At 51.2% G+C, this 22,138-nt stretch overlaps 2 protein-coding genes across 12 annotated transcripts in view; one reads left to right on the top strand and one right to left on the bottom strand.

The window, feature by feature from the left end:
• The window catches only part of Serpinh1 (serpin family H member 1), a 671,742-nt gene that overhangs the window by 420,722 nt on the left and 228,882 nt on the right, over nucleotides 1-22,138 (top strand). The gene's annotated exons all lie outside the window — the stretch shown is intronic.
• The window catches only part of Arrb1 (arrestin beta 1), a 68,408-nt gene continuing 56,781 nt past the window's right edge, over nucleotides 10,512-22,138 (bottom strand). For 5 of the 9 annotated variants that reach the window (XM_051149020.1, XM_051149024.1, XM_051149021.1 and 2 more), the window contains exons 7-16: nucleotides 21,503-21,570; nucleotides 20,676-20,811; nucleotides 19,194-19,278; nucleotides 18,756-18,828; nucleotides 17,148-17,285; nucleotides 16,107-16,190; nucleotides 15,031-15,054; nucleotides 13,249-13,319; nucleotides 12,016-12,067; nucleotides 10,512-10,709 (exon numbers count right to left, since the gene is read on the bottom strand). In XM_051149020.1, coding sequence (XP_051004977.1) covers nucleotides 10,598-10,709; nucleotides 12,016-12,067; nucleotides 13,249-13,319; nucleotides 15,031-15,054; nucleotides 16,107-16,190; nucleotides 17,148-17,285; nucleotides 18,756-18,828; nucleotides 19,194-19,278; nucleotides 20,676-20,811; nucleotides 21,503-21,570 — 843 coding nt within the window. In that variant the 3' untranslated portion in view covers nucleotides 10,512-10,597. Of the gene's footprint in view, nucleotides 10,710-11,543; nucleotides 11,863-12,015; nucleotides 12,068-13,248; nucleotides 13,320-15,030; nucleotides 15,055-16,106; nucleotides 16,191-17,147; nucleotides 17,286-18,755; nucleotides 18,829-19,193; nucleotides 19,279-20,675; nucleotides 20,812-21,502; nucleotides 21,571-22,138 lie in introns of those variants that run through there. The other 4 variants (XM_051149018.1, XM_051149022.1, XM_051149025.1 and 1 more) reach the window with 3 other exon arrangements.

Genomic DNA, 22,138 nt, shown 5'->3' with positions numbered 1-22,138 from the left:
CCCCAGCCCCTGTCTGATATTTTTGTCCCTTGCTGTGTTGGCTAGGCTGATCTTGAATTCCTGGGCTTGGTGATCCTGCATCTCAGCCTCTGGAGTAACCAGGCTGCTGGCAGGAGCCCAGGGCTGTCGGGTCTTCTACTCTGTGAGCATGGTATAACTCTCATCTTGGACGTACTCTGATTCATTGATATCATTGAACTTTCTGCGTAGAGTTTGTGTACATGATCTGTTATATATTAACTAAGTATTTCAGATTTAAGTGATACTGCCTTTTACATTTCAACATCAGAGCCAGTGAGCTGGCTCAAGAGAAAGGCATATTCTGCAGAAGCCTGACGACCTGAGTGCTATCTCCAGGATCCACGAAAATGTGGAAGGAGAGAACAGACTCTGCAAAGTCTCCCTCTGGCCACCATATGTGTGCTTATGACATGCCCTCCTCTACACACATCATGCACACATAGACAGGTGACAGCAATATATAAATGTAAATTAAAAAATAAATTTTGAGCCAGGAATAGTGGCACACACTTTAATCCCAGCACTCAGGGAGGCAGAGGCAGGCTGATCTCTGTGAGTTCGAGGCCAGCCTGGTCTACAAAGTGAGTCCAGGACAGCCAAGGCTACACAGAGAAATCCTGTCTCGAAAAAAAAAATTATTTTTTTGCATTTTTCCCCCCAGTAAGTGTAGTGGCAATGTGGTCTTTTTGTCCTTTCTTCATCTGAGAATCTATTTTACAAAGATTCTTGAACAGTATTTTCTTACCAGATATGAAATTCTGAGTACACATTTCTGTTAGCCCTTTAAATCTGTCTCGTGCTCTTGCAGCTTCCGTGAAATCTGTGTTCAGATGGTAACTCCTTAAACGGAAGAACATTCTAGAACACATCACTTTCTCTAGTGGCTTTTTTGAGTTTTAACCTTTTCTTGGTGACATGCGTCTGTGTGAGGTTTTTCTTTTACTTGCCACGATGGTTGATCTTAGTTGCCAATGCCACAAGATCTGGAATCACCTAGGATTAACTGAGAAGGGGAAGGAATGCACCCGCAGAGTATGTGGCATCTCCCAACAGGTGGCCCACATATGAAGAGGGCCCAAGGAGGGAACAGTGCTGCTGCCATGCGTGTTGCCACCTCCTCTACCCTCCACTGACACCAGAGTTCAGTTTCTTCAGTTTTCCAATGTGGCCCGGATGCCTGCAACTCTCTAGGAATACCCCAGATGGAGCCCCAAGGAATCCGGCTCTGTACTACGAGGCTTGCAGCCAGCCATTGTTGGCCTACCCAGCCCACATTGTGTAAGCCTATCTAAGAAATCCCCTCCATAATAAAAACGCACCCTAAGGTTCTCATCCTTCAGAGAATCCTGCCTAATTCACTTGAATATGTTAATGTGTCTCTTTCATCAAATTGAGGTGGGGAGAGGTTAGCCACTATTATTTCCTCAATTTTTTTTTTCTGCACCAGTGTCTTCCTCCTCTGCTCTGAGAATCAAATGACAGGAATACTCTGTATTCTGTCCCCACATTGTCCACACTATATCTATCTTTTTTCTGTCACCGCCCTTAAGTGAACCTAGCCAGTGAGTATTTTATTTGATATATTTTTAATTCTAAAATCTCCACTTTGTTATTACTCCTATAGTTTCTGCATCTGTGCTTTGAACAACTGTATTTCTTTTCTTTTTTGGGGGCTAGGGGATGGTTCAAGACAGGTTTCTCTGTGTAGCCCTGGCTGTCCTGGACTCACTTTGTAGACAGGCTGGCCTCGAACTTACAATGATCCTCCTACCTCTGCCTCCCGAGTGCTGCGATTAAAGGTGTCCGCCACCAACGCCCGGACAACTGTCTTTCTGGCCATTTAAATTACAACTGCCATCTCTGATTATAATCTCAGCGTGTAACTTCTCCTTTTAGAGCTGGCATCTGATTGTATTTTTTATCTTAAGTACCAGTCAGTGTGTGTGTGTGTGTGTGTGTGTGTGTGTGTGTGTGTGTGTGTGTGTGTGTAGTAATTTTAGGTCTCCCTATATAACCAAAGCTGTCTTAAACCTTGCAATATTGACCAGGCTGGGCTCAAACTTGCAGCAAGCCTCCAGCCTCTGCCTTCTATGTGCTGGGATGACAGGTGTGCTGAAATAATTGTTTTGGGAGATGAAGAGCTGATCTGGTCTCCGCTCTAATTTTTGCCTTTCTCTTGTTCTGTATGCCAGGCACCTGCAAAAGCAAACTACACTTGCTAGAATTCCTTGGAAGTCAGCTTAATAGTGGATACTGACATGAAACTAGAAGACAAGAAGAAAATAGGCCAGAATGTTTCTTCTACTCTCTGGTTCCAGCAGTATCCTCAGCAATGTGTGAATGTGTGTGTGTGTGTGTGTGTGTGTGTGTGTGTGTGTGTGTGTGCGTGCATGTGTGTGTGACATACACATGCATTTTCATTGCTATTACAAAATGCTTGACATAAACAACTTGAAGGATTTATTAGCTCACGGTTTTAGGTGTTGTAGCAGGGGAGAGAGAGAGAGAGAGAGAGAGAGAGAGAGAGAGAGAGAGAGAGAGAGAGAGAGAGAGAGAGAGAGAGAGAGAGAGATAGGTCCCACATTAGCAGATCTCTTCCTTCGGGGCAGATCTCCCTTTGTTAAGCTTGTCTGGAAAAGCCCCCTCAGAGGCACCCAGAGATGTGCTTCATTAACCTGCAGGCACTTCTCAGTCCAATCAAGTCAGCAGCTGAGATTACCTCAGGCAGACAGTGCTTACCAAGTTAACGTGAAGACCTGACTCCAGGTCTTCCCCTCATACACAGCCGGGTTGGTGGTGCACCTGTGATCCAGGACCCCGTTCTGAGGAGGCAGAAACAGGAAGGCCCTTGGGGTTTGCTGGCCAGCCAGTCTAGCCTGTTGGCATAATGTTCTTGTGGACTGTGTACAGTTTGCCCTTGGTCATTCAAATGCTGATTTCTCTACCCCACTATCTGGTGTCAACCCCATTGCATTGTGAGGTTTATTCTAAGTATCTCCTGTCTCAAGTTTATGTAAACAGGTCACCATTTTTTGTTCTCTGTATTGCAAGACAGAGTGGGACATCCTGGCCCAGTGAGGGGAGGAGAAAGAGCAGGAAGGACAAGAGGGATGCAAGGGAGAGGACCTGGAAACACCAGGAGAAATGAACTGGACCTAGGAGATGAGTGAAAAAGAAAGTATAATGTGGGAAGTCTGAATGAGAGAAGTCTATACAAGCTTGGAGGCTTAGGATGGGATAATTATTGCTCAGCACTGTGCTCTAGCCTAGTTAAATACACCCTAGTCTCTCTGTGGGGATTATTTGGGTATATAGTTGATTAAGGAGTAACTGCTGATTTATGCTAAAACTATAAATCAATATTAAGTATTGATAATCATTCAACATTAGCTAAATCAGTGAGCTACAGGCTGAGGGAGAGACCTTTCTCAAAAACCAAGGTGGAGAAGGACTGAGGAAAACCAATGTGTCTACCTGAGGCGTTTTCCACTAGGTGCACATGTGAATGTGTGTACACATATGCCCCAACCCCCAAATCGAGTACGGTCCGGAGCCTGACCAGCACAGCCTGTGCTTCTGTTGTGTCCTTCCATCTTGAGAAACCCTGTCCCTTCACATCCCTGCTGGGTTACCCCAGGCCTTCAGCTGGAGTACTGCTGCCCACTTCCTCTCCCCCTGGAGAGGTGAAGGCTTCTTACATCTGACCCCCAGGGTTTTTCTCACACCCCATTTTCCCTTTTGTCGCTAACATTTTAACATCAACTTTCCTGGGGCTGGAGAGGAGACTCAGAGGTAAAGAGCTCTGGCTGCCCTTGCAGAGGACCCAGGTTCAGATCACAGCACCCACATGGTGGTGGCTCACAACCATCCCTAACTCCAGCTCTGGAACACCGGTAGCCCACTCCTGACTTCTGTGAGCACCAGGCATGCACAGGGTACACACACACGTGCAGGCAGAACACTCTGAAACAAAATAAAATAAATATACCTAAACATCGACAGAAAAAGATGGTTTGCCCATGCCTTCTTCCTGCTTTGCCCCATCTTTGATAGAACAGTGAAAAGAAGACCCCACCTATGGCTAACCAGGAGGGTAAGGCACTGACATAATTGGCATAGTTTTTATAGGAACATAAAATATAAATAAAATTTCATCACATAATCAATTTTATAAAAAAATTAATCATAATCATGGGCCTTTTTTTTTTTCTTTTTCTTCATATGTGTCTGTTGTTTTTTTGGTTTTGTTCTTTTTGAGACAGGGTCTCACTATGTAGCCCAGGCAGACCCAGAACTTGCTATATAGACCATGCTGTGCTAAAACTCAGAGAGCTACCTGCCTCCATCTTCCAGAGCTGGATAGAGGGTGTGTACCACCTTGCCTAGCGTGCCTCCTTTTTATTGAAAATAAGGCAGTCTATTAGAATGTTGGCTACTCCTCTCCATCTGGGCCCCTACTTGTTCCCTGTGCCCCATTAGCTCAGGAATAGGTAAAGCTTGGGGGACTGAGGTGACTTCAAAAAGACCTGGCAGTACAGGCTATGTCATGTCAGCACAGCCAGAACCAGGGCCGGGATGAGGACTCCAGCTGAGGGGACAGTAACAGATGGGGCTTCAACGTAGGAGCAAAGCAGAGCTCATGGAATCCAGCCAGTTCTGAGAGGGATCAAAGGCTTGGCAGCTCCCCCCTCCTCAAGACCACGAGGCTAGACACCGGAAAGACAGGAACAGAAAAGTCCCTCAGGAATCTTCAGGAGGGAGGGAGGGCACAGAAGAGGCACAAAACCCAGAGCAGTGCAGGGCAAAAGGGCACTTCTCGGTCTCCATCCTGTCGGGGCTTGTGAGACGAGAAATGAAAACACAGCCAGTGTCCTCCATCACAAAAGGCCTTTAATGGCCTCTCGTTCAAGGTTCTTTTTGCTCATGTGTCCTGCTGGAGTTGAATACACTATAATGACTTCACAGGACAAGGGCGGCCACAGGTACAACAGGGTGACCTGGATGTAGCCCAGGAGAGAACGTGCCACAAATCATCACTTCACAGAGGGTCACAGGCCTGAGGCCACCCCAGCCACCCCCTCCCCACCACACACATCAGCTCCCACTCATCAGAAGGGGTGGCTGTGGACCAAACACTGAGCAGAGACGCCCAGGGAAAACAGTATATCCTGCACTGTCATTTTGTTGTGGACTCCGTAGGTGGGCAATCCAGGCCAAGACCCTATCCCTTTAGGTAGGCTGCCACCTCACACGACCTCTCTCTACCCACCACCCTTCTTATATCCCTTTCAGTAGTCCCGATGAGGTGGGCGGAGCCTGGCGCTAGTCCTTTCCACATGGGGAACCTGAGGTCACTGGGGTCTCCTAGGCCACACTTTGGACTGAATAAAACCACCAGTTGGCATTCTTTCTCCCAGGCCATTGGCATTGGCCTGAGCTCCAAATCCTCAGCTAGAATGGCCCAGGAGGTGGACCCAGGCAGGACTTTTTGCCAAAGGCTAGCCCAATCTCACCAATGAGCTGCAAGTGAATCCTCAGGACACTGCAGGCCATGAGGGAGGATGGCAGGAGAGTCAGCCTCTCTATTGGGTTCAAAGGCGTCCTGCTGTGTACATGGACATCCCATAGGTGTGGAAGTGGAATCCTAGGAGAGTCACTCAAGGAAGCCTTGCTTCAGATGCCTCTGAGGAATCCTTCCTTGGAAAAGCCTTTCTAGTACATCTCTTACATGAACCTGGATTCCTGCCCCTTGGCTGTGTATAAAGAGGCCAGCCCTAGTTTCTCCTCCCATTGGGCCTTGCCTGACAATCAGTCCTGAGTGGACGTTGGGCCTGGCTTCTTCCTCCATGGTCCCCACACAGCACTCGACAATGTCAGAGACAAACCCTACCTTCCCCAAGCACCAGGCGCAGCCCGCATCACACTCACTGCCAAGTGTCAAGAGTGGGTTAACTAGAAAGCAAGTGTATGCTTGGACCTGGTGACCTGAGTTCCAACACAAACTATGCTGGAGTGACCCCAATACACAAAAACAAGAAGAGAACCTGTGCTTGCTGGTCTAAGACCAAACCTCAGAATGGTGGTTTGAAGGTTTTCTTCAGAGCAGAGTTTTAAAAGTGAAACCTCAATAGATAAGAGAGTTAAAAGCAGTTATTCTGGAAGAAGTGGGCCTGAGGGGAGGACTGGAGACTCTGCCTCCCTCCCCTTCCCCAGTTTCCCCTGGCAGCAGCCCCGGCAGAGGCTGTGTGGAACACCAATGGGTGGGCCTGGCCTGCATGTGACAGTGGGTCCCAGGGACCTGTGCTTTGACTTTGACCTCCCTTGTAGGGGGTGACAAGTTGGTGATGTTGAGGGAGGGGCTTCCCCTTCCACGGGTCTCCCTTTGAAGCTAGTGTGCATGGGGGCGGCGGAAGTGTGGATCTGCCCCCACCAGTAGGCTGCTTTGGGCCAGAAGGCAGGGCAGAAGTTATGGAGCTGCCTGGACCAAGCCCAAGACAGGCCGTGTGGATTAAAAAAAAAAAAATCAGAAGTCTAATTTGGTCCTAATGTTTAAAAAGAGTAAATATCAGAACAGACACAAGACTGTGTCCTGGGAGCTCAAGGTTGGAGCCTAGCCCCTCTCTGATGGGAAGGGGACACACACACACACACACACACACACACACACACACACACACACACACATGCGCGCGCCATTGGTGGGAGAGAGCTGCCCCTGGGATGTAGCATCCATGAGTGGATCAGCTGGGGCTCAGCTCTCAGAGCAAGAGAACTGGACACTCCCAGAAGTCTCCCTATGAGGAGCTGCTATGGTTCTGTCTATCCAGGATGAGAGCTTTTACTTAGAAGAGGCAATATCTGTTTCCTCTTGTCTTGGGTGGCACAATAGTGGGTTCAGCTCCCTGACCTATGCTCAGAGCCCAGGTTTCTTGACTTCTGTGGGGCTCTGGGAGGTGAGTGAGTTCAGGCCCAAGATGCTCCTCCCCACCCCCTATAACTGGCAACATCCATGCCTTCTGTGTGCTGGTTGCTGGGACCCACCCTTGGACAATAGCACCTACAGTCCTCCCCACCCCAGTGTGGTTACCAAAGCCACAATGGCTGATTGTCCTTGTGGCTGATCTCAATTCAAGACAAAAGACAGAGACTGGCAAACAGAAGGCTCATTCCATAGCAAGCTTCCTGTGTGACCTCGGGCCTTGGGCCTGCAGGGACAGGGCCACACTTGGCAGCAAGGGTGCAGCCTTTAGAGTGCTGGCTCCTGGCTCTCATCTCACCTCAAACTCAGCAACTCCACAAATAAAGCAAACAACGGCTATTGTTCTAGTTAGTAGGGATTAAGAAGTGCCCCTGGGGACTTTCAGGACATGGGCCCTTTCACTGCACCAGGTGGGAATCAAGTTGTCAGCTACTCTTCAAGGGGAGCCGGCCTTGCTTTAAAGCTGAAGTGATGGTGGGGTCCAGCCAGGCAAGCCATTCTTTATCTTTCTGGGAAGTAAATTCCTCTCTTGGCTGGGGCACTGTGCAAGTCCAGTCGCCCTGGACTGATAAGCCAAAGCATGCTCTTCCTGCGCAGATTGGCATCAATATGTACCCTTTGGTCTACTGGAAAGTCCCAGTGTGGGCTGTTTGGTGGCACAAGTCCCAGTCCATCGGTGCAGGAAAAGCCAATACCACTGCATGGCGTCTGGAACTTCACAGAGCTCTCTCCTGGCTCCAGTTCCCACTCCCAGTGCTGCCTGACCAGGAATATTCCAGGACAGAAAGAAACACTGGGTCTTAACATGGGATTGGGGTGAGGCATGGTGTCTGGAGCATACCAGAGGCCTAGACAAGGGATCTAGGTCTCCTGTTGAAGAAAAGACCAAAGGAAGACATCAACCTGTGTATCTCACACAGTATGGCAGCACACTACTGTGGAGTAGGGGCAAATGACACCAAACTCTAGCCTCCTGGAGTGTTATTTCCTGGGTGGGTTCGAATCCACCTGGAAGGGACACTGTATTCAAACCCACATTGAGGCACTATGTGGACTAGCTGTGGCCAGCATGGTCCTCTATCTTTCCCCTGGCCAGAAGCTTTCTCTAAGCAGGGACTCTAGGGAGAGAGCCATCTCTGTGTCTCAGCATAAAAGAACAAAGCTGTCAGCAAAGGACGCTTGGGCTGGAATCCAACTTGATCACTGCTTTTAGGCAAGCCTGGCTCAAAACACACAGAGGTTCTGATGCTTCCCTGCAGGTGGAGAAATTTCAGTCCTTCTGTGGGATAAACCCAAAGGGTGAGTGGGGAGCTGAAGTGCAGAAAGCTCAAAAAATCTGACCGAGAGAGACCCGTTGCTTGTACAAGTTAAGGATGTGGGAGAGGAGGGGTTAACCCAAATGCTCAAGGGCCTTGTGTCCGCTCCAAAGGTTTTAGTGGAAGCCAGGGGAAGGCACATGCTTGCCTTACACTGTTCAAGATTTTAATCAATTCTATAGGTGCAAAAGAGACATATGGCTGGGGCTGGATGCCAGGAGAGCCAGCAGTTAGGATCCCAAGGCCGGTCATTAGAATGTGACTGCCCCAAGCTGGCCGTTCAAACATGGGAAGAGGTGCCTCGAGTTGACTTTTTGAGATTTAAAAGATGCAGGGCCAGTGGGCCTGAACCACTTCACCATGAGAAATAATTACATCCACAAGGCACCATGGGGTCCAATCTGTATAATAAGTGTGAAGCCAGGAGTACTGGGACATGCTTGTGTAATCCCAGCACCTGAGCCAAGAGGATCAGGAATTCAAAGTAAGTCTCAGCTACATAGTGAATTCATGGCTAGCCTGGGCTACATGATACTCTGTTCCAAAAACAAACCAAAGTTGTGGTCTCCCTTCTCAGGCAAGGATGGAACTAAGAAACCAGGCACAGAAGTGGAGATGAGAGCTTCTTGCCCTGCTAACCAATATATTTGATAAACCCACGGTTGTCCACACACTCCTTTTGCAAATCTCAGCAAACACAGGCTCTGGGACAGAGGTCACAAAGGCTGTGGCCACAACTTGAGACCAGACAAGCTGACTAGGTCCAATGACAGCCCCTCCTGGGCAGGAAGGTGCATTGGGTGCTCTGCCCAGCCCTGAGTCCTCTGAGGTACCACAAACCTCCTCTGAAGGCAAATGGAACAGTTGGCAGCCCCAGCTCCACCAGACAGACCACAAGTTCTGAGAGTCACACATTTACAGAAACCAGAACTGGAAACTCTTAGGATCATCTGGTCTACCTCTTGGTTTTCCAACAAGAAACTGAGGCCCAAAGAGGGGAAGGAACTGGCCCTCAGTCACACAACAAGCTGGCATCAAAGACAAAACAAGGATGTCCTTGAGCACTTTCTGTTTTACCACCTGTCTGCCCTGTTACCCTGAGAGACACCCCCGTAAAGTCACACTAATACCAGCTGATGGATACGGGGTACCCATGACTCTGGGTTCTAATGGGATCAACTCCTCCAGGAGAGAAGCTTGCTGCCTTCCTACTGGGGAGTGCATCTCTATAGATGCCACCTTCTGGGAACGGGACCCCTTAAAAGCACAAATGGTAGCCTCAGGCACCTTTCTCTCTCTCTCTCTCCTAGCTTATAGGGCCAAGTCCCTGGAGAACTACTAGAGGAAGCTGAAAGACACTGGTGGCTACAGCGGCCTGTGGCCCTCCATCCTTACTTCCTGAATTCCTTACTTACATCCACTAAGGAAGAGAAGGATGCATGCTCACCTCCCTGCCCTGCCCCAGCTCTTAAACCCCTGCTCAGAAAATCTCAGTAGCTTTGGCTTGCTGCTAGGGGCTGGTGTTTGTTAACAGCCCTCTTCCCCTCTCTGTGCCCGCACACACAAAATGCAACAAAGCTGAGATGTCTCATGCTATCCATACGGACAATGCACAGGATCTGTAGCCTGCCTCAATCTAGGTGTCTGCTGGTTAGAAAGTTAGTCCACTGCTCTTCACTCCTGGGGTCTATGTGCCTCTCCCATGAGACACAGGGACATGGACCAAGGATGAGGGTGGAGGAGGAGAAGGAGTCTCTGGTGGGCCTGGACCACACACACACACACATCATGGAGAATCTATTCACAGTCCTGCCCTCTCCCGCCTTCAATACAGTTATCTTTTAGCTGCCAAAACTGTCACCTCCTGGGACTGCAGACATCTTCTTGTGTGTCTTGAGTAATCTTGCCCAACCTCTCCACATCTTCATACCCACCATCACCGTGGCCTTCCGGCCCCACTCTCCCCTTTCTGCTCCCCATCTCAAGCCAAATCCCAAAGCCAGGTAGGATGGCCTTTCTGGGAATGAGCGTGAAAAGGGGGTGGACAAGTGATCGCAGAGAGATGGCTGAGAGGGTGTGTGCTGTGGTCCTGCTGGCATGGTGATGTGAGGCCAGTTCTGAGGCCAGAGGCTCATCACTGAGACTTGGAAGACCACTGGGGCCTCATGGTAGAAACTGGAAGATCAAAAGGGGGGGGGGGGGACCAGAACGGGAAGGAGACGAGAAAGCATCTGAGTGCAAACGTGAACCTGGAGCTGCCAGGGTGAAGGCTGGCCCCAGTCTATCTGTTGTTGAGGTGTGGAGAGCTGGTGCCATCATCCTCTTCGTCTTTGTCATCCTTAATGCCTTTCAGCCTCTGGCGGGCAAAGTCCTCAAATACAATGTCGTCATCACTAGTGAGAGAGACAAGGAAAATGCCTTGTGTTTGCAGGGGTAAACCATGGGGAGACTCAGAGGCCTGGCCAGGTGTGCGGAGAGGGACTCAGACAGCACCACTCTCTAGGGTCTCTGGGATGACTTCAGGCAGAAAGGCTTGCCAGGCTGTCCAGCCACCATTTACACACCCAACTGGTGGCTATGGGGATTGTCATGCATAAACTACAAGAAGCTTACCTCTCAGCGTATAAGGGCTAGAAAAGTGACCCAGCTCCTGAGGGGATGGAGAAGGTAAGTGGGGGCAGCAATAGAGTTCTGCAAGGGAACCCCCAAAGAATAGCCCCCTTAAACCTCATTTCACCCCTCAAAGTCAAACTAACAAGACTGCTTTAGGAAGTATGCCTGTTTCAACCAGGAAGTTGGTCCTGAGCTCTGAGGAAGAGAAAGCCTACAACAGGCCATTCCTCCCAGAAGTACTAGCTCACATGCTATCCGCAGAGACCCTAGTTAGGAGGGGGATTTTTGAGCAGGAGGTGGGAAAATCTATATGGGGACAGGTGGGGGGTGGGGGAGGGGGAAGATGCCTGGTTAGGGTTGCAGGACTAAGGACTGTTTCTTTCCACCAAGTCACTTGGGCACAGGCAGAGGCACATGCAATCCCTTGCTACCCCACCCCATCTCCCCACCCCCCCCCCCTACCCCCACCCCCATAGAGTTCAGCCAGCTGAATGGGCTTCCTCTTAGGGCAACTTGAAACTCCCGCTTCCCAGAGCACTCCAAAGAGTCAAGGTTTAGGGAGCTGGAAGGAGAAAGCAGCCAGGTCCCAGAGGCGATTCAAGCCATGGAACCAGGTCCTCTTCCTCTGGCCATTGTTTGGTGCCCCGTGGCCTTCCACCGCCGCAAGGGAATCCGAATCATTTGGTCCTCAGGGCCACAGAAGTGACAGCGCCCAGACACCTTCTCCACCCTACAGGCAGCCTCCAACTGGCATAGGTCAGGTGAGAGAGGGAAGCCCAGGGGCTGAACCAGCCCCGTGCCAGCCAGCTGAGTGGGTGCTGCGGATGGACGGACTGACTGACGAACGTGCAAGGAAGACAGACCCCACCAATGCGGGAGGAAGAGGAAGAGGCAACGGAGGGTCCTTCAAGTCACATGCAGGCAAGCAGGTTGCTGAAGAGGCGAGCAGAGGTGGCTCTCAGCAGACAGGTTAGACCAGCTGCTCCTCGGAGGTTAATAAGCATTTATGCAAATGACCCCCTCCACCTCTCCAGTCCCACCTCCAGCCCCACCCCCAGACATCACAGACAGGCAGGTTCAGCTTACTTGGTGTCAAGCTCTATGAGATTGGTGTCTACTGGAGTCTCGCTTTCTGGAACTGAACATACACAAGGCTTGTGAGGCACCCGGGGGTTAGTAGGGGTGCAGGATGAGAGGTGAGGAATGGGACAAGGACCCCACCACCACCATCCTGGGACTGTCCAGATAAAATGGGTTAGGACAACGAAGGAATGTGTGTGGGAAGCCTCCCATGCCAACAGCAGCAGATGCAGGGATGGAGGCACCCTTGCCCACTGAAGACCCTGCAGGAGACAGGTCTCCAACGTGAGACACACTCATTTCTTGCTTGCCTGGGTTCCGTTCACTCTAAGAAGATCATTTTTGCAGCCCTGGCTGGCCACAAACTTGTGATCCTCCTGCCTCATACACCTCTTTCTGCTGTGATTGTGGTGGACACAGCACGTGCTGTCATGCCTGGCTGGTTTTTTTCTCTGAATTTGGAGTGCTATCTGTGTCGTTTCATAGTCTGCTTATAGGCGCAGACTGCATTTGTGACACCGAGTGTAACAGTGGAATATAGTTCCTTTCACTGGAATATGGCCAATCTGTTACCACTTTCGAAATTCAGCCAATATGGAGACTGAAAAATGGCTCCACACTTAAGAGTACCGGGTCTTCTGGTTGTGGGCTCAATTCTTAGCACCCACAGGGCACCTAACAACTATCTGTAACTCCAGTCTCAGTGATCTAATGCCCTCTTCTGGCCTATTGAGGGCACTGTATGCATGTAGTACACAGGTATATATACTGGCAAAACACCCATACTCATAAAATGAAATTTTAAAAAAAATTTTTTTCTTTTGGTTTTTTGAGACAGAGTTTCTCAGTGTAACATCCCTGGCTGTCCTGGAACTTTCATTGTAGACCAGGCTGGCCTCGAACTCACAGAGATCCCCTTGCCTCTGTCTCCTGAGTTCTGGGGTTAAAGGCATGTGCTGCCACCACCACACCTGACTAAATAAACATAGTTTTAAATGAAAAATTCAGAATCCCCCAATATGGCCTGTCCTCCACTCCCAGCCTCCCTCTCCCACAGAAAACAGGTGTCAGGTTTCTCTGTCTCCCAGTTGGGTCAAAAGCAAATACTAGTTATGTTGTGGGCCCAGCAAGACTGCGAGCTTGGGAAAGGTGATACTGGGCCGGAGGCTAACCCAGAAAGAAGTGGGGTGTTAGGATAACAGGTAAACCCCACCCTAGTGACCCACGGGTCCCACTCACCTTCCCGGTGTGGGGGCTCCTCTTTAGGCTTGGGGTGCATTAAGGTAAAAGGCAGTTCCACAGCCACGTCACTGAAACACATACCCAACTCAGTGAGCCCGGAGGGAGCCTCAGCCTTTGAGATCTGATGCCCTGTCAGTCTGAGGTCTGGGGAGGTCACGAAGAAGCAACTGCACCCCAGTTCTGACCTTTGCCTATTCTCCTGTCTTTACAAAGAGATAGAAGTCCTACCCACCCACTCCTGCACCCTCACCCCTACCCCCAACCTCCCCTCCCCACACCCCAAAAGAAACAGAAATCCCCCTTGTTTTAAGGATTGTCTGATTGCCATGGGCTGGGGACCATGCTAACTGGGGACTCACACCATGGTCAGTAGGTAACCAAGGAATCCTGGGCCCTCCACACTTCAAATCACCATGGCCTCCTGACACTGCCCTTCCCAATTTCCCCCAACCCTACCCACCCCATCTCCCAACACTCCTACAAAGGTGTTCAGGTGACTCTAGGTCCCTGCCTCCTATGGTGTTCAGGGACTGGGGTTCAGACCTGTCCACACCATGTGCAGATTTTAGCACCTCATGTGTGTGCGTGTGAGAGGGAGAGCTGGCCATCAGCCATTGTTAGTGACCAGGCTCTTCCCCTGATCTTATCGCTGACAGACAAGTTGAGGATAAGAGCAGATGCTTACACGGTACAGGGTGTACCCAGGACTGTTCCAAGGCCCTCATTAGAGCAACTCTGACAATCCTCACAACAACCTTACTACTATGATGGCCTAGACAGGGACCAGGAAGCTGAGGTGACCGTAGAATAAGTCTCTTGCCTCAGGCTGCACAGCTACTAGGTGGTGAGTTAAGAAGGGCTCTGGCTCCACCATTCATCCCCTTAGCCACCGGATGATAAACAGAATTGGGAGGCTGATTGAAAGTATCCCCGCAGGCTCCTCTCTGTGGAAAGGAGGCATCGTCCGAGGAGCGCCTCCCTAAAATTATGAATGCCTCCAGGACATACAACCACATTTATCCTGACCCTGTCGCTCAGGGCCAGCTGGGAGGGAGGAAGGGACTGGAGTGTGCTGAGCTGGTAGAAGCCAGATCCAGGCAGCCTTCACTGAAGCCATACTGGATGTGACTGGAAGGACTTGGTTCTTGCTTCTGCCAGGCTGGGGGTAGTTAGGCCACTGCTGTCTCCCCTTCTGCGGTTCCAGTATGCTATACAAACCTGGCCTCAAGTCTGGCCTCATAAACTCTTTGCTGGATGGCACCGAACAAGATAGAATTAGCTCTTGAAGCACTCAGATTCCGTGGGATGAGTCACAGCACCATCGTGTGACAACAGGAGGTCCCACTAATCATGGGCACACACACCCCTGAGCTGTCATCTTGCTGCACGGGCAACTGACTGCAGTTAGCCATGAGATCTCAGTGGAGTAGAAGTTTGAAAGCCACTAAGAATGCAGCATATCTCTGAAGCATCCTAGGATTTGGGTCAGTAATTCAAGTGGCCCTCCTAGAGGCCACTGCCCAGATCACTGTTGTCTACAAAGGGTCCTGTCACTTGAGTGGAGAGGAAAGCTGGTCGGGGCATTCCGCTAGGAGCCACATCTCCCCCCGCCCCCCACTCCATCCAGGTACAGTTCGGGCTGCAGCATATCCCCAGCCTGCAGTCTGAGGTGACCCCTAGATTCTTCCCTCCCAGGCCCCTGTGGTTCCGATCAGCTGAGCCCGTGACCCCCAGGGACCTCCAGGAAGATGGACAAAGCAGACAAAGGAAGGGCTTTACCTGGATGCAAGGTCTCCCAACAGGCTGAGTGGGCCAGAGGAGCAGAAGAAGCGGCAGGACAGAGTGCAGAGAGGGAGAAAAGAGAAACGGCATTCACTCACTGCACTGCCACCCTGCCACAGAAGACCCCCCCACCCCCACCCCTGTGCAGCTGGATGTCTCATCTAGGGCACTGAGGGGCAGGCTGGCTTGCAGACCCCTGCATCCCAGGACCTTCATCCGTAGGAACTAATTCCCCATTCCCAGGCTATCTAATGGCAGAAGGAAGACTTTGGGGGTCACTAGGATGTAGAAAGACTGTGGGTCCTGCAAGGTCACAGAACACAGGATTGGCCGCTGGGCTTAGAAACACTGTGTAATACAAAGTCGGTGTTAACACTGCCAGCCGCAGAGACAATATTCTTTGTTCTATTGAGTCAGGTGTGATACAGTCCAGGCTAACCTCAAACTCGCTATGCGGCCAAGAGTGGCCTTGGATGCCTGCTGTCCTGCTTCTCCCTCCCAGCTACGTGGACAAGGTTGTGCAGCGTCCTTGCCTTGGAGACACTGCCCTAACAAATGCTATTCAATTCTTCGGGAAAACTGTTTACGCCTCATTCTCCTCATCCACAGAAGGGGAAAGTCAGCCAAGTTAGCAACCTCCCAGTGCAGCTCTGGGTTTCTCAGTCTCTAAGAGAGGTGTGTGTGTGTGTGTGTGTGTGTGTGTGTGTGTGTGTGTGTGTGTGTGTGTGTGTGTGTGTGTGTGTGTGTGTAATCCCATGTAGCCATGTAGGCCTGAGTCACACACAGCACACAGTCTGAGGACACCCCAACTCACAATAGCCTGTGCCCAACCCTCAGATCCAGACCCAGGGCCTAGGCTAAAGAGGAGGAGAAAAGTAGAGAGATCGGAGGGGAGGAAGAGCCTCAGCCAGTGGAGGAGGAGGGGGAAACCATAGGGAGGAAGAAAAGAACGAGTTCTCAAACCCTGCCTCCTCTTCCTCCTCAGGAAGATGCATCTGAAAGGCCAGAAGAGGCAGGATGGGGCACGGGGTTGGGGGGGGGGGAGTTGGCGGCGCTGGGGCAGCTGGACTTACCCGCCCCGAGACACCACCAGCTTCACTTTCACTTTGTAAGAAACAATGATCCCCAGGATCTCACGGTTGGCACCTTCCCTCAACCTGTAGGGAGACAGGGAAGCTGGTCCTTGGGGTTCCCTGGTGTGTGGGATGTGGTAGGCAGTGCACTGTGACGTGAGGCGCCACTGTCCATGCCTCTCCTGAACCACCAGGTCCAACAGAGGTGGGAAAGGGAGCTGTGCCAGTGTGCCGGAACTTGTGGCCCGGGTAACCCATAAGTAGAAAAGGCCCACAGTGAGAGCCGAGAAGCCAAAGGTGGCTGGGAGCCAGGGTAGCATGGGAAGGACCCGTTCAGGAGGTGATGTCTCATTGGGGCGGGGGGAGGGTGGCACTGAGGGCAGGTTGTATATGAGTCAGGGCATGAAGATGCCCAGTCAAAAAGGGACAAAGAGCTTGTCAGTAGGTAAGTGGGAAGCCTACAAGGGGTGATAACGTGATAATGGTCTAGCTTGAACCAAGAGTCTGAGCTGGGAATTGTGGTCTCAGGTACCACAGAGACCAATCCTGTACAGAGAGTCAGATGTCATCAGATGGGAGGGGACTGGAGATCCCTCACAGCTGTCTAGACTCTTCTAGAGTGGGGCAACCCTGAAGGCTCCGTGATGGTCACTGAACACGGTGGTCTTATGTTGCCACATGTGAAAGGGCCCTTGTATCTACATAACCAGTTCACCACCTCTCCCCCAGCCTCTCCAAGTCCCCATTTAACTCCTTCCAAGACCCTTCTAGATGCCATTCTCTCCCCTCCAGCCTCAACGGCATCAGAGACACACCCAATCTGTGTTCAGGACTCTAGGCTGAGAGCTGCCAATTCTTGCAGGAAGCTTTTCCAGTTGTTTCCCCCAGAGTCAAATGATGGGGCCCAGTAGTCTTTGACTGGATAGGCGGGATTAAAGCGACAGCCTCTCTGGCTAGCCACACTGTGGGGGACAGGCCCTATTAAGAATGGGGAGGGGAAGCCCGGGATTTAGAGCACGGGGGTTGGGTGGTGGTCCTTACAGAGTGCTGGAAGCCAGATTTGTGTCTTCGTGCTTGAGTTTCCCATCCAGGGCAAGTCCCCTCTTCTCTCGGTTGTTGGCCAGGAAGGGAGTCAGTGTGTAGACCTTGCAGAAAGTTGAGCTGGGTGCCACAGTGTCACTGGGAAGCAGAGACGCAGCATGAAGATGCCAGCCCTAACCCAGCCAAGATGTCTGGCCTGGCCCTGTTCCAAAACTTCCTTTGTCAGCAGCCTCCATATCCCAGATGCAGGGGCCGCTTGGGCCAGGCCCAGCTCTGGCAGGAAGCCCACTGCCACCGGAAAGAGGACGGGCACACCACACAAGCAGGACTGCCCCTGGGCTAGGAACGGCCACGATGTACCTTTACACAGAGCATTTATTTTTACTATTTATTTAATAGTCAAGAGTTTATTTATGTGCCTGTGAGGTGCACATGAGAGTATGTGCACCACATGCATGCAAGTGCCCTCAAAAGCCAGAGGAGCTCATCATATCCCCTAGAAGTGGAGTTACAAGCTGTTGTGAGCTGCCTCACATGGGTGCTGGAAAATGAACCCTTGTCCTTTGGAAGAACAGCAAGTGCTCTTAACTGCTCAGCCATCTCCCCAGCCCACATTTACTTTTAAAAGCATCACCACATACAGACCATGAGTAAAGCTACCCAACGTCTGGAAGCCCCTGCCTAGGTTCTACATTGAAACTTTACTTGCTGTAATGCAAACCTACCAGTCACGTGCTGGTAATTCCACTGTTCATGTTTGTCTGCTCTCCCCTTTTCAAAACTGAGACGGGTGCAGGCAACCAACCCTGGGGCAGTCATGGAGTGAGACCCAGATTTGCCTCTTTGAGCGGAGCCAGGCACATCTCAATCCCAAGCCCAACCCCACAGGAAACCACACCCACTGGAACAGCTACCCTTTCTCCAGGCTGCTGGTGCAAAGCCATGACAGAATGTGGCGTTCCACTTGGGGCTAAAGGCTATTCTGGCTCTAGGTCATTTCACTGTACCCCCAACACTCAACAGGAATCTATGCCTCGTGGCTGTGGGTTCTCTTTTTAATCAACAACGAGTATGAGAATACTTCGGCTTAGTAACATAGCCATCTCTAGGATAAGTGAAACCATGTCAAAGTGGCAGCTGCGGCTGCTCACACCTATAATGCCAGCACTTGGAAAGCTGAAGTTAGAAGGGTTGCCGTGAGTTCTAGGCAAGTCTGGCCTACACAGTGAGTTTCAGAGTGAGACCTAGACTCAAAGACCAAAACGGGCCAGTGAGGCCACTCAGCGTGTAAAGGCACATGTCACCTGAATTCTAGCCTAACACATACATGGTGGGAGAGAACTGACTACTCCCACAAGTTGTCCTCTGACCTCCACATGCGTCTCATACACACACACACACACACACACAAATAGATGTAAAAATTAAAAAAGAAGGAGGAGGAGGAGGAGGAGAAGAAGGAGACTTTCACACCATCTACAGTGAATGTGGAAGAAGGTGGAAGCCCAGCCCTCAGCAGGTTGAGAGGAGATGCCTGTGCCGGGGACTCAGAGCTACCATTTCTCCATCCAGCCCCACCCATCCAAAGTTGGCCTCAAAAACACTTACTCAGCCTCCTCCATGGCCACTGGGCACTTGTACTGAGCTGTGTTGAAGAGACAGATGTCTGCATACTGGCGCACTGGAGAGAGAGAGGGGGAAAGGCGAGCATATGAGTCAGGGGGCAGCTCCCAGGATGCACCTCAAGCTCCCTACGGTGGGGATGCTTAGACCAAGACAATGGCCAGGCTTTACTGGAGGCCACCATCCAAAGAGAAATACCCCCCAGACCAAACCCCAGTCCCTTCTATGACCAAGTCTTTCCTCTCAGGACAGCCGGTCCAGGGCCCAGAGGGAGCCAGAGCATCAGCCCACAGCCCAGGATGCCAGCATTAAAGTTGGCCGAGAGCAGGCCCCAGCCTCGGAAGCTCCTGATGGTGGTGTCTCGGGCTTTTAAGAAAGGCCATGCCTACAGCTATGCCAACCCTCGGAAGGGTCCCCAGCTACCTGAGATCTTGATCTTCTTCACAGTCTTGTTGGTGTTGTTGGTGACGTGGACATTGACGCTGATAGGTTCTCCGTGGTAGTAGATCTGTAAGGCAAAAGGAGAGCGTGGGTGGGAACAACACCTGCATATTCTAACCTCTGCCCTAAGTTCATCAGCTACTTTCCACCGGTATAGAAGTGTCACACAAAACACCAAATGCCTCGACCTTCAGTGCCGTTCTGGGACTTCTCAAGGATGTCAGTATCACAAGACGACGTTCTAGGACTGGGGGATGGCTTTGTCGGTAAACTACTTGTGTTGCAAACACAAGGACCTGAGTTCTATCTCCAGAGCCCGTGTAAAAGTGCTAGGTATGGGCTAGAGAGATGGCTCAGAGGTTAAGAGCACTGACTGCTCTTCCAAAGGTCATGAGTTCAATTCCCAGCAACCACATGGTGGCTCACAACCATCTATAATGAGATCTGGTGCCCTATTCTGGTGTAAATGCAGGCAAAACACTGCATATTTAATAAATAAATAAATAAATAAATAAATAAATCTTTTTCTTTTTTTTAAGTGCTAGATATGGTGGCCCTTGCCACCTGCCACTAGGGAGGCAGAGACTGGAGGGCCCCTGAGGCCCAGTGGCCAGCCAGTCTAGCCTAGTTGTGTTAAGCTCCAGGCCAATAACCGACTCTGTCTCAAAGGAGGTAGATGGTGTCCCTAAGAATGACACCCCTAAGGTTGACATCCAGCTCCACACACATGCATAGACACACACATACGCACCCCTGCACACCCACATACACACATACAGAAGGAAAGGAAGCTGGCGTGCCCGGCTCCAGTCCTGTTCTGACCACTCACTAAGACAACAGTAAGAGCAACGGTGGTGATGAAGATTGCATGGCCTAGGACAGGTTATCTGTGTCTCAGTCTCTCCTTAATTCAGTGTGAGGGCTTGGACGGAGCAATGTCTCAAGCCCCTGTAGGCTCTGATAACCTGGGTTTGTAGACATAGAAAGCTCTGGAAAGACTCAAGGGAAGGGAGGAATGGCTAACCCACTCACTGAAGGACCTGCTCTGAATTCTTAGGGAAGGGCACCACCATCTTGCCCAGGCTCCTGCCTTTAGCTGCCCCAAGAAGGAGGGGCACACCCACACTCCATTCAGCTGGCTTAGAGTCCCTGACTTCTCAAGAGTTTTTTGCCTTCTAGCTCATGGATGAGAGAGAATTAACAAGGAGTCCCTGGGTCCTGTCCCAATCTCCCTGGTGACAGACTAGGCTTTTCCACCCAGCCTGAAGCAGGCAATTATCAGGATGTGGGGTGGGATGGCCAGGATGCTTCCAAAGGGTACACTGTTCCTATCAGAGAGGTATACACCTACCTCTGCCAGTCATTTCCACCCCAACAGGATTCCCAAACCCCTCAAGGGAGCTCAGGAGACAGCAGGGTCTGATGGGGTTCAGAGCTGGGCACAGTGGGGTCTGAGCCTCTTACCTCCTTATCCAGAGATGCCTCAAGGTGCAGGGGTTTGTCTGACATAAGGAACTGTCTGGTGGTCTCAGCCGTGGGCTGGGGGCCAGGTCTCTCTGGAGCATACTGAACCTTCCGGATGACTAGCCGCACAGAATTCCTAAGGGAGATTGTGGGGGAGAAAAACCGAGTCACCAGCCTCTCAGCTCTTAAGAGGAAAGTTGGGACAGACTCAAGAGAGGAGAGAGTCTTAGCTCCCTGATACAGGAGTTGACAGATGGAAGTGCTTGTAATACACCTAGTCACCACCAGGTGGCAAACTCATCCCTAAGGACGCCCCTCAGGTGCCTGGTCTAGGAACCCGACTTAGGATGCATGGGCGGCAGAGTTGAGTGCAACGGCAGGAAGCAGGAGGTTCTGAACCCCAGGAAGGGAAGCCATGAGAAGTCAGCTACTTTGTCCTCTCTGTCTGCTGAGCACTGCAGGAGAAATGTCCCCTCTCTAAGCCACAGCGAGCGCCCTCCAGGTTCCCTCTTTCCACTCCCCTCCCCTGCTGACGGCCTCTCCCTGGACAAACAGGAATGTGGACAGCCTGGAAACATCCTATCCACTGCTGAAAGTTAACTGAAGTTGGGGTGTTTCTAATACCAAAAACGTTTGCAGTCTGGAGGGGTAAGACGGAATGAGAGAAGCCTGGCTCTGGCCCCTCAGGCCATTCTCTCCTTCAGGAAGCTAGCTAGCTCATGGTGGCCTGAAAGCCTTCCAGACCTTTCTCAAAGCGCATCCCCTCCTCATTGCTCCTTGTTGGACTTCCCCTGCCATCCTTCCTCCTGCTCCCGCCAGCATGCTACCTTTTGTGGATCTTCTCTTCCAAGTTTTCGGCACAGAACGCTTTGACTTCATAGTCCACACCACAGGCCTGTGGAGGAGGACACGCTGACTCCAGTGGTTTTGGGGAGGCAAGGTCTCCAACCACCCTCCCATCTTACAAACCAGGATGCTGGGTCGGAAACACAAGCTTTTGCCACTTGAGTACTCTTTGATGTGAATCTGAAAACTCTGGTACCCAACCTTGTCTCTGGCCCGCTGCTGCCCCTGACTCCGGAGCTGCTCCTGTGAGCCCACCAGCCAACCCCTTGGGACTCCTGCTCCAGTGTGGGTGGCTGTCCTCAAGACAGCCCAGCCATCAGCTGTGTGTACCCTGTGCTGGGTGTCACAGTATCTCCCTAGCTCTCTGACAACATGAGGGAACATGGTCACTGTCTGTGCTTTGCAGATGCAAGAGTGGGCTCTAAAGTCTGGGGTCTGGGACGCTGCTGGTGTCATACCTGTCCAAACTTCAGGCATACACACACCGCCCCACCCCATTAAAACAGCAGCGATCCCATCTCCAAACAAGGCTGCGAGGGCCTGCGTGAGGCCACATGTAGGTACTCAGAAGCTGTTAATCCTGTGCAGTCAAATACCAGAGCCAGCAGGAGTGACTC

This window comes from Acomys russatus, chromosome 7 (genome assembly GCF_903995435.1).
Source record: "Acomys russatus chromosome 7, mAcoRus1.1, whole genome shotgun sequence".
Lineage (NCBI taxonomy): Eukaryota > Metazoa > Chordata > Mammalia > Rodentia > Muridae > Acomys > Acomys russatus.
The sequence above is the reverse complement of the archived record's forward strand: the minus strand, read 5'-3'. Positions and strand labels throughout refer to the sequence as shown.